Below are 11,978 nucleotides of genomic sequence, written 5' to 3' on the forward strand. Positions count from 1 at the left end.
CAACCTTTCATGTTTTGCTAAACGTCCCCATTAAGGAGTTGAAGGGTTGGCCCCTAAATATTTCTTTTGCTAATTCATGAAGGGAGTATTTAGAAAAAAATATTTCTCTTTTTATACCATGTGGATATTTTAATCTTTCAATCGATCATGTTTAAATGTGTTAAATACTTTCTTAACCTTCAAATTTAAACGCCCCGTGGGGATCCGGGTTAGAATAGGTCCTCAGTACCCCCTTGCTTGTCGTAAAAGGCAACTCAATGGGGCGGTCCTTCGGATGAGACCGTATAAACCGAGGCCCCGTGTTACAGCAGGTGTGGCACGATAAAGATCCCTCCTTGCTCAGTGGCCCTGAGTGCCGAGCATAGGCCTAAATTTGCAGCCCTTCACCGGCAATGGTGACGTCTCTATATCAGTGAAATATTCTGGAGAGGGACGTTAAACAATATACAATCAATCAATCAATCAAATTTAAACTATAAGAACGTTCTTGTTTTTCACATTGAAGCTATCACACCTATTTAATGGAACATTCCAAAGAAAAGGCGCAAAGATTTACTCGTGGCGTTTGACGTAAAATAAGGAATAGTAACCCGCCTTTCATTATTTTAAGACAGATGTACTGTTGCAGAATTTATTATACAAGTACATTTAGAGCTGTGGCCCCTTAGTGTAGTAGTGAGTGCTTGGATTTTTACGATGGCGACCAGGGTTCAATCCCCTTTATTTCCATAAAAAAGTTTTATAACATTTTTCACCTCGATTTTGCAGGGGGGGGGGGGGGTCGGACGGAAGACCTCTCGTTGCTCGCAACGAGTTTCTTTTCTAGTTATTATTATTTTTTTCTTGCCGATTTTGTGCAGGCGATTTCTCGAGAACGCCGGGACCGATTTTCATGAAACTTTCAGCAATGATAGGAAACTATTTGAACGTTATGCGTTTTTTTCTATTTTGCCGTCGTCACTTCCGGTCGCGAGATACGGTCATTTTCAATTTCTCTAAGTGTCATTTTGTTCGAGAGTGTTCTCGAAAACGGTTGGAGATTGAGCCCTCAAACTTTCGGGGATGATAGATTATGAGAAGAGTATAACGTTTTGTTGCCGTTGCGTCTGTTGTCCACCGGAAGTCGTTTTGAAATATTCAAAATTTTATTTTTTTAAAATGTTTCTTATGGGGTTTAATAGAGTGTTCAAGTAATATTATGTCCACTGGAAGTAATTTTTTCCAAACCGGAAGTAGTAAAATAATTACCATTTTTGCTTGAAATTATCAGGGATGAATCCTTCACACTCAGAGAGAAGTTATAGGTCATTTTAAGTACTTCCGATCACACCGGAAGTGAATTATAAAGACTGGAAGTTGTTTGATTTGTAGATTTCACTCTTGAATGTGTTCTCATGTATTTTGATTCATTGATATGAACATTTTTTTTTTCATTTAAAGTTGTTTTAAGATCTTATCAAGGATCGAACGGAAGACCTAATCGTAACAAGATCTCATCTAGTTAAGGTCTTCCGTCCCCAACGGAAGACCTTCTTGTTATTCTTCGGTTTCTTTTTACCTATTATTATTATTATTCTTACCAATTTTGTGCACGCGATATCTCGTAAACTACTGGGCCGATTTTCATGAAACTTTCACATCTGATAAGTACTGATCTGAACCTTATTGGAAATTTTTTTGGTTGATGACGTCACTTCCGGTCGTGAGTTATCTGCAATTTCCTGATTTTAAAATGCAATTTTGTCTGAACTTAGCAGCGAAAACTGCTTATAATATGAACAGGAGACTTATTTGAGATGATAATTCATGACTTATAGCGTTGCAGAATTGCCTTGCCGTGCGTCGTCAATACTTCCGGTCGATACCGGAAGCGAATTTAAAAATCGCAATTTTTCAACTTTTCTTTTTTAATATTTCTGTTTTAGAATTGAATAGAGACTCTCTTGCAGAAGCCAAATATGTAATTTGTTTGAAAATCGAAAAAGCCAATCTCGAGATATAAGCATTTGAAAACGCAAAGCGGCGATCCCGATGGTCGAATGGTTAGCGCGTTGGATTGTCACGCGGGCGACCCGGGTTCGATCCCCCGTGTGACCAAAAATTTTATCATTTTTTCTGCTTGATTTTTCGATATTTTTTAATTTTAGACCATTTGGAACTATATATTATAAACTTTCAAGCATATATTGCGTAATTAGGGGTCACAAGGGGCCAGAATGTCAAATCTTTAACGCTTTATATCTCGAAAAGGGGGAATATTTTGATAAGCAATAATGAACAAAAGATGGTCAGAATAATATTCTAAACAATATGCATACTTTGAATTTTTGTAAAACGGCCCCATTAAGGACTTGTAGGAGTGGCCCCTAAATATTTCTATGTAGCATATCTCCACAACGAATAGAAATCTCTGAATAAGTGTTGAACAAAAAAGCTTCAAAATTATAAGACCTTTCATTTGATATCAAGAAAAAGGGACTGACCCCTCAAATAAGGGGCTCAGAGGGGCCAAAAGTCTTTTATCTATAATTCTCTATTGATCAATATTTTGTGATACATTACTGAAGTAAAAGTATTTATCTTAACGATTGGCAACAATATATGATACAATTTTGATCATATGTTACGTAATTGGGGGTCACAAGGGGCCAGAAGGTCAAATCTTTGACGTTTTATATCTCAAAAAGGGAGAATATTTTGATTAGCAATATTGAACAAAAGTTGGTCAGAATAATGTTCTCAACAATATCCATACTTTGAATTTTTGTAAAATGGTCCCATTAAGGACTTGTAGGGGTGGCCCCTAAATATTTCTATGTAGCTTATCTCCACAACGAATAGAAATCTCTGAATAAGTGTTGAACAAAAAGTCTTTCAAATCACAAGACCTTTCATTTGATTTCAAGAAAAAGGGGCTGACTCCTCAAATTAGGGGCTCAGAGGGGCCAAAAGTCTTTCATCTTTAACTCTTAAATGATCAATATTTTGTGATACATTATAGAAGCAAATGTATTCATCTTAACAATATGCAACAATATATGATAGTACTTGGATCATATGTTACGTAATTAGGGGTCACAAGTGGCCAGAATGCTAAATATTTGACGTTTCATATCTTGAAAATGGGGATTTTGATAAGCAATATTGAACAAAAGATTCTCAAAATAATATTCTAAACAATATGCATACTTTGAATTTTTGAAAAATGGCCCCATAAAGGACTTGTAGGGGTGGCCCCTAAATATCTATATGAAGCATATCTCCACAATGAAAAGAAATCTCTGAATAGGTATTGAACAAAAAGTCTTTGAAATTACAAGACCTTTCATTTGATATCAAGAAAAAGGGACTGACACCTTAAAATAGGGGCTCAGAGGGGCCAACAGTCTTTTATCTATATCTCTCTAATGATCAATATTTTATTGTACATTATGGGCCAAAAGTCTTGCATCTGTACTTCTTAAATGATCAATATTTTGTGATACATTACAGAAGCAACGATATACATCTTAACGACTTGCAACAATATAATATAAAATTTTGGTTATATCTTATGTAATAAGGGGTCGCAATGGGGCCAAAATGCTATTTTTTGTCATGCTTTACGTCTTGAAAGGAGGGGGGTATTTTTATAAGCCATATAGAACAAAAGATGTTCAGAATATCGTCATAAAAATGAGAAACTTTAAATTCATTGAAGGAAAACTTAATGTCATTCTCTTTTAACGAATATCTCAGTCAAAATCACATCTCATCTTATCGAAAAATTCAACGGAAGACCTACTCGTTGCTCGCAACGAGGTCTCATCTAGTTATTATTCTTATTTTTCAGACAAATTTTGTGTACGCGATATCTCGATAATTATTCATCGGTTTTTCATTGTCAATTACTTGTAATTACAATTACATTGATTTTTTCAAATGTAATAAATCACTTTCAATTACTTTGACAAATGTAATTAAATACATTTCAATTACTTCCAGTTTTATTTTTATTAAAAAAATATATATATTTTTTAAATAAGATTTTCCTTTCATTAAGTGTTTTTGTTCTTGGGTATGATAGGGGTTCACACCTGGTCAAAATTAGTCCTTATAATGAGTGTGACACACTATATAAACAAATTAAACATTATGAGACAATTTATTATTGTACAAACACAAGCCCATGCTTCACCAGTATGGTGTATGGCAAGGCCTTTTTGTTACTTTCTCAAATCCATAAGGAAATAAATATATCTATCACGATTCCATTCATTATTTTTTTCTATCTTAAAATGAATAGAATACAGGTAAATGTAAAAGGGGATGTAGTTAGTCTAACTGCTGTAAAACAAATTATCTATCTAAACAACCATTGTTATTTTCAAGTGAGAATAGGGAGAACTGAGATTTATAAAACATGGGAATATTTTAGTTATGTAACTCCACCAGTATAAAACTATGTATCAGTTAAGGACACCTTTTTAAATAAAAACTTTCATTTTGAAAAAAAAGTAATTGAAATGTAATTGGAAAGTAATTGAAAATTCATGACCTTTTTTGAAATGTATTAAAATACATTCTATAACTTGTAATTGATTGATTGATTGTTTGTATATTGTTAAACGTCCCTCTTGAGAATTCTTGTAATTGAAGGCTAGCTCAAATACAAATTACTTCCAATTACTTTCAAAAAAATGAATTAATTACACTTGATTACAATTGTTTCATTCAATTACCCCATCCCTGATCTCAGAAACAGTAAAAATAAAGACACCAAACTTATATGAGTAATCTACATCTACATGGTACGTTGGTCCGTCATCTTTGACGATTACTCAACGGCGCAGCGCTTTAACAACATTATTAGAAAGATTAAAATGTAAAAACGGTTAAAAGTTAAAAGAAGGAAGTTTTCAGCTCTTCTGTCAGCAGCCAGTCCGGTAACCGTAGCGGCCCTGAGACTTATTAGTAGAGGTCTCCCCGGCATTGCCTACTAACTTCACTAGAGCTTACTTGCTCCCTGAGCCATGTAGAAGGAAAGTGATGTAAGCCCCTGCTTGAAGGGTACCAAGTCAGGGGCCTCAGCAACAGATGTTGGTAAAGTGTTCCAGGTTATGATAGTCCTGGGGAAGAAACTGAACTTATAGATGTTGCAATTGGTTCTGCACTGATGATGCTGGAATCTGTAGGAATGGGTGGATCTGGTTCGACTTGATGATGGAGTGATATACTGAGATAGCGGGATATCTACCAGGCCTTTCCATGCCTTATAAAACATGGCGAGCTGTGCCTTGGTCCTACGGCTCTCTAAGGATTCCCACTGGAGACTGTCTAGCATGTCTGTAACACTGCTGGTATTCCTGTATCTATTTGTGACGTACCAAGCAGTTCTACTCTGGACCATTTCAAGTCGGTGGATGTGATCCTTTGTGTGGGGATTCCATACTGAGGCACAGTACTCCAATGTGGGCTGAACTAGTGCCATATACGAGGGCTGTTCAATAAATAATGTCCTGAACTATATGACATACATTACAGATATCATATGACATTAAACTTGACTTTCTCTCATTATTAAATCCTTTATGAATTTATAACAGTTTATGTGACCACTTTTCATTACATAGTTTCATTGTGAGAAGCTGGGAAACAAGGGCTTTTCGAGAGACTGCATTATAAATGAATGGTAAAGATTCAGTAAACTAGAGTGAAAATCAAAGCTTCATTAAAGCTGCCGTAAAACTTGTTAAAACTCCAAAAGAAATATTTACTGAAATATGTTACATTTACAGCAACCAATGCCTGTTTTATAGACAAAAGAGCAGGTGGATTTCAAAAAATTAAAAATTATATAATGGGCATTAAAAATAGGTACCCTCCTTGCCAACAAAAATTATAACAACTTATGTACTGTTCGCCAAATTTCAAAAAAATAATATTTGATGATATATGATTGACTTTAACACACATAGAAAAGTTGATAGACATCACATCGGGGATAGTTTACACTGTATTTAAGAAACGTTTGACGGTAAAAAAGCTTGATACTCAAAGGTCACCCTATTTTTTGCAAAATGAGTGAAAATGACAGTGTGTACAAAATTCTTAACAATTATTTTAAAATATCAGTAATTGTAGTTATCCACGTTTGTTCTATTTTCAAACAGATATTGGAACATGTATCTATTGCTTAAAACCCTAAAAACAAAATTTACCATAAGATGTACTTGATAAAAACGGCGAATGTATGACAAGTGCACAGGTATGCAAGATCACAAAGACAGATTTATATGTAATTTTCTTAAACATTAGCGGTATTGTTGTTTAAAATCGTATTGTGAGAGACAGTTTAATATCTGGATGCGTCTAGAAAGCACTTTTTTTGGCCAAAAAATCAAAAGGTTTATTAGAGGAAGGACCCAGAATCAGGAATCCATTACATTAGATTTCTTCAAGACAGCCTCCAAACCCGCATGCCCTGAAGAGATAAGGGATTTTTCGTGATAAACAGAAAGTTAATGTTTTTTTTACATTAACAATATTCGCCAGATATTTGACCTTTTGACTTTTTTCTATTTCCAAACTTGACAAAACACCTTTCAGAAGGAAGAAAAATGCCCACGAAATCATAGGTATCTGCCATTTTCCAGTATACTAAGGGTCGTACCCAAAAATAAGTTCTAAAAACAATCAGAAATTGGATAAAAAATGTTACGGACATGTATTTAAATCAAAAGAGATTAACAAGTAAAATCTGAAGACTAAATCATTGAAAAGCGTCTTTTGCTTCTTTCCGAGCACCGAAGACATTATTTATTGAACAGTCCCGTATGCCTCTTTCTTGGTCTTCTCATTGTTGATATTGAGGTTCCTACGTAAGAAGCCAAGAGTAGAGTTCGCCTTCTTAACTGTCTTATCAATATGGACCCTCCATGACAAGTTGGTAGTTATCCATACCCTTAAGTACTTGGTGGTCTCTACATTTTCCAACATCTGACCTTTCAGTGAGTAGCTGTAGAGCTGCGGGTTGCGGAATCTGGTGAACACCATGGTGTTACACTTGTCTGGATGGAAATCCATTTCCCACGTTTTGTCCCACTCCTCTAGGTGGTGTAGGTCTTGTTGGAGTTGTTCGCAGTCCTCCCGACTGTGTATCTGGCGATAATGGGCACAGTCATCAGCAAATAATCTCACATTGCTATTGACACATGATGGCAGGTCATGAAGATGAGGAAGAGCACAGGCCCAAGCACACCGCGGGTAAGTTAAGGCAGCATATGGACCAGAATTCGGCAAATTAACACTTTTTTTATAATTATGTAACACTAATAAATCGGAAAAGTCAAGCTTAAAACTTTTGTTATAATTAAGCATTCTTTAGACTCCAATGGAACGTTTACTACATTAAGCACTTTACCACGACGTCACCACGTGACGTCAATAATTAGAAAATATGCCTAAATGAAAAAGTGAAAAGTTCAACACTACCCCGTGGACAATTAATTTCAATTTGTAATAATAATTATGTAAAAACATCTCTGTACCATGAAAAGTGCTGCTAGAATCCTACTGTCCTATCACAGAAATAATTATTCAACACTTTCTGACGAAACCTTCCCAAAATTTTTACATTTTGTTCATAACATCGAAAGAAATGCATTAATTCCCGTAAACCATACGATTCTAGCAGCTATTTCAAAAATCATTAGAATAAGAACTTTAGATAGAAACAAAAATTAACTTTCAAAGTGTGCGGCTTAGTGTTGAACTTTTGCATGTTATTTGTTACGAACGACAGAGGAAAGGTTGATCTTCAAGTAAACACCCTCCCTGCTTTAATTTTACGAAGAAATTGTAGAAATATATTAGCATACCTTATTCATAAGCTTTATTCCCACATGAATCACACATGATATTCATTCTAAATGCTTTTAAACTCCGATTTATTGCGTTTGTTCACATGAATACTCGTTACGTTTCACTTTCACTCTGCTTCTGCATGATCAACAGTTATGACGTCACGGGTTTGGTATTTAACCTCTGTGATAACTACAGAGACCCAGAAACGACAAAATTCCCTTTATATTATGCCTCTGCATATTTTGATTAATTTTTACAACCTCAAATCAATCTTAGATATAGATTATAAGAAATTGTTATCTCTTAACTTCACGTCATATAGCTTACTATGATATTATATCATATAGGCAAGTAGAATATTTGGTTGTAATCTTAACCTACCTGCGACTCCCTTGTGGGACTCCGCTGATGACAGGTGCGGGCTCTGATGTGGCTCCTTCCACCACCACTTGCTGGGATCTCCCGGTCAAGAAAGAGCGGATCCATACATGAGTGTTACCGCGGATTCCACTGTGGTGTAGCTTCATGAGAAGTCTTTCATGTGGGACGCGGTCAAAAGCCGTGCTTAAGTCTAATACAACCATGTCATGTTGGAAACCTTTGTCCCATGCTCTTGCCAGGTCATCAAATAATGTGAGTTGGAGTAATTGGGTTTCACAGCTCCTTCGTGCCAGGAAGCCATGCTGCACATCTGATAATATGCTGTATCTATTCATGTGAGTCATGATGTTACTGACCAATATGTGCTCTAACAGCTTGCAGCATATGCATGTTAAGGAAACTGGCCGGTAATTTCAGGCTTTGAATCTCTCACCTTTTTTGAAAATAGCTGTTATATTGGCCTTTCTCCAGTCATTTGGTACGATGCCCTCAGACAAGCTTTACAGAACAGTTGAATAAGGAGTGGAGCAATCCCAGCTGACATGTCCTTCAGAACTCTGGCTGGTATGGAATCAGGTCCTGAGGCCTTGTTAGGATTTAGCTTCCTCTGTAGCTTGCAGACTCCTTCCTTTGAGATTTTAATGTCAGGCATTAGTGGGGATGGTGTACTATGAGGCATGGGGATATTCTAGGTATCCTCTCTAGGAAATATAGACTCGTACTGGCGATTCAGAATATCCGCCTTGTCTTTTACATCAGAATGTAGTACTCCTCTGTCCTTTAGTGGTGACACTCCATTGCTGTCCTTCCTCATGGCATTCACAAACCTCCAGAAGCGTATTTGTTTATTTGGCTGCGTATCAGACTCTGCGTTACCAACTTCAATAATGTTGTTCACATAGTCCCACTATGCTTTCCTTACAGCTGTTTGTGCTTCAGATTTCGCCTGTAGGTATTTATCTCTGATCTTACTTGATTCCTTCAACTTCTGTTTTGTAAAAAGCTTGTTTCGCTTACGCATCTTGCGTTTTACCTCTTTCGTGATCCATGGCTTGTGAACCTTGTTTCCTGACATCAGCTTTGATGGGATGTGCTTTTCCAGTACACCTAGAAGGGTGTCCTTGAAGAGTTCCCAACAACTATCTACTGACAACTCTGATATAGCCTTGGTATATGTACTGCAGAAGGTTTTTAGATCATGCCTAAAATTTTCTAGATCTGCCTTGCTGTACATGAAGACTTTCCTGGGAGGTCTCTTTGGTCGTACTGCACGCAAGCTGGATTCCACGTACACTGCTTCGTGGTCAGGGATGCCAGATATCACATCATATTTGTTGATCAAAGTGTGGTTATTCGTGAAGAATAAGTCCAATATGTTTGATGTGGTCTCTGTCGTTCGAGTTGGTTCGTGCACCATCTGATTAAAGGAAAAGTCACTGGCTATAGTGATCAGTTGGTTGCACAGAGTGATGTTTGATCCACTAGGCTGTAGGCTATCTGTTGACCAGTCCATATCCGGTAGGTTAAAGTCACCACCTAACCATATGTGGGCACTACTAGGAATGCGGGTCAGGGACTGGCGGAGGACCTCCAAGTATCCACTATCTGCGGCAGTAGGAGGGCGATAGAATAAGCCAACATATAGGTCTGGGACACTTTTCACTTTGACCTTGACCCAGAGAAGTTCATGAGCTCCTTCCACTTTCAGTTCCTCCGGCATACTACTGATATACTTATCTGCCACAAGAATGAATACACCACCACCCCGTTTACCATCTGATCTGTCTTTCCGATAGTGTTTGAAGTTGTCCGGAAATACCTCTTCAGACTTTATTCCACTGTCTAGCCATGATTCTGTGCCAAGTATAATGTCTGCTTGAGATGATTCCAGTATTTTAAGCAACTAACCTGTTTTGGATCCATCCCTAACAGACTGGCAATTCAAGACCAATATCCACATAGGGAGATCAACTCTGTTTGATCTGTCTGGAAGTCGAGGTGTCTTTTTAGGGGATGACGTGGCTGTAGGAGATCCAAAACTGTTGTCATCCACCACGGAACTGAGGGTGCTGAACGAATTTTGGCTTTGATTAATTGTAGAATTAAATAGGGTTGTTGAGAAATTTGTATAGATCTTGACAAGTAGGATAATCCATTTGGGTTCGCCGTCACTTCCAGTCGTCACAGGAAGTGATCAAAGAAATTTCAACTTTTCTATTTTCTATGATTTTTTTTGCACCACATAATAGCATCTTATCTGTAGTTTCGAAATATATCAGTCCCACCGGAAACAAAAACGACAACTTCCGGTTATCAGAGAAACACTGCATATGTTCAGTATTTTTCTTTCCCATAAATATTTTTCATACATGAAGTATTTTCAATGATTTTTTAATGATATTCAGACTACCACTGTCTACAGTAACGTCAAATATATTTGCAAAACTCACTTCCGGTCGCATGATTCCCTGTCTGCAACATGAGAAGTTATCATGGCTAGATCTCGTTAACGCTAAGTGATTAGACACCAAACTTACATGTGATGAAATGGTAAATCTTTATGAGTAGGCAAGCACAGTTAGGATAAGATCATCCGCTGTCACTTCCGGTCGTTACAGGAAGTGATAAAAGAAATACAAAAACTCAACTTTTTTTAAGGGGGGGGGGGGGACTTTTTTTGCATCACAATATAGCATCTTAATATTAGTTTCAACATATATAAGTCCCACCTACATAATCTGAGCATTTTTTTCTTTCCCATAAATACTACTAGAAGACAAAGTATTTGTTATGATATTTTTATATGTTATTAAGACTGCAAATGTCTACAGTCACTTGAAATATCTTTTTAAAAAATCATTATTTTAGTTCCGAAATATGTTAGCCCCACTGGATACAACTTCTGTTTATAAGAGGAAAAACTGCATAAATTAAATATCAAACTGTCCCATAAATATCTTTTATGAAAGGAGTATTTGATATGATTTTAGGACATGTTATTCAAACTGTAAATGCCTACAGTAACCTCATTTTTTTTAATTTTCTTCTGGTCACGTGATTTTTTTGTCCCTAAAATGAGAAGTTAATATTATGAGATCTCTTAAACTGTAACAGATCAAGAAGCTTAACTTATATGAATAATAAACCATGAAAATTGTGCAACAGATATAGGGTAAAATGCGTCCGCTGTCACTTCTGGTCGACACAGGAAGTTAAAAAAAATTGAAAATGTTTTTTTAAAATGTTATTAAGACTATAATTGTCTAAAGTAACGTCGAGAATCTTTGTAATTTACACCTCTGGACGATTGTATTCCTGTAATCATTGTAAATATTATATGTTTTTTTTTTATCATAGATAGAATTTCATTCATGCAGTAGAGGAGAACGGAGGGCCGTTTTTGTTGCTGTAGCAACAAGAGTTTCTAGTTATTATTATTATTATTTTTTTGCCTTTTTGTTTTGACAATTTCTCAGAGATGACTGGATGGATTCTCAAGAAATTTTCAGGGACGATAGAGAGAGAAAAAAATATATTTCAAATGCAGTTTTGAGCTTTTAAAAACTCACTACTGTTCGTCAGATATGTCCAATTTTTTTCAAAAAAGTTTTGTCCGAATCATATCTCAGAAACGGTAAGAGATGAAGACACCAAACTTATATGAGTAACAGATTTTTATAAGTAGGCAAATTCATTTGGGTTAAGATCCCCCACTGTCACTTCCGGTCGTCGCATGAAGTTATCAAAGAAAT

General features: G+C 36.3%; 1 protein-coding gene across 1 annotated transcript; it reads right to left on the reverse strand.

The window, feature by feature from the left end:
• Positions 1 to 8,914: 8,914 nt before the first annotated feature.
• LOC134259603 (uncharacterized) lies at positions 8,915 to 10,720 on the reverse strand. The gene is made up of 4 exons (XM_062742204.1): positions 10,677 to 10,720; positions 10,135 to 10,295; positions 9,199 to 10,080; positions 8,915 to 9,105 (listed from the first exon to the last, which is right to left on the reverse strand). Exons 1-4 carry the CDS (start codon positions 10,718 to 10,720, stop codon positions 8,915 to 8,917), a joined length of 1,278 nt encoding a protein of 425 aa, XP_062598188.1.
• Between the last annotated feature and the right edge of the window lie 1,258 nt (positions 10,721 to 11,978).

This window comes from Saccostrea cucullata, unplaced genomic scaffold, assembly GCF_032062105.1.
Source record: "Saccostrea cucullata isolate Sc308-1 unplaced genomic scaffold, CSIRO_AGI_Scuc_v1 ctg3425, whole genome shotgun sequence".
Taxonomy (NCBI): Eukaryota; Metazoa; Mollusca; class Bivalvia; order Ostreida; family Ostreidae; genus Saccostrea; species Saccostrea cuccullata.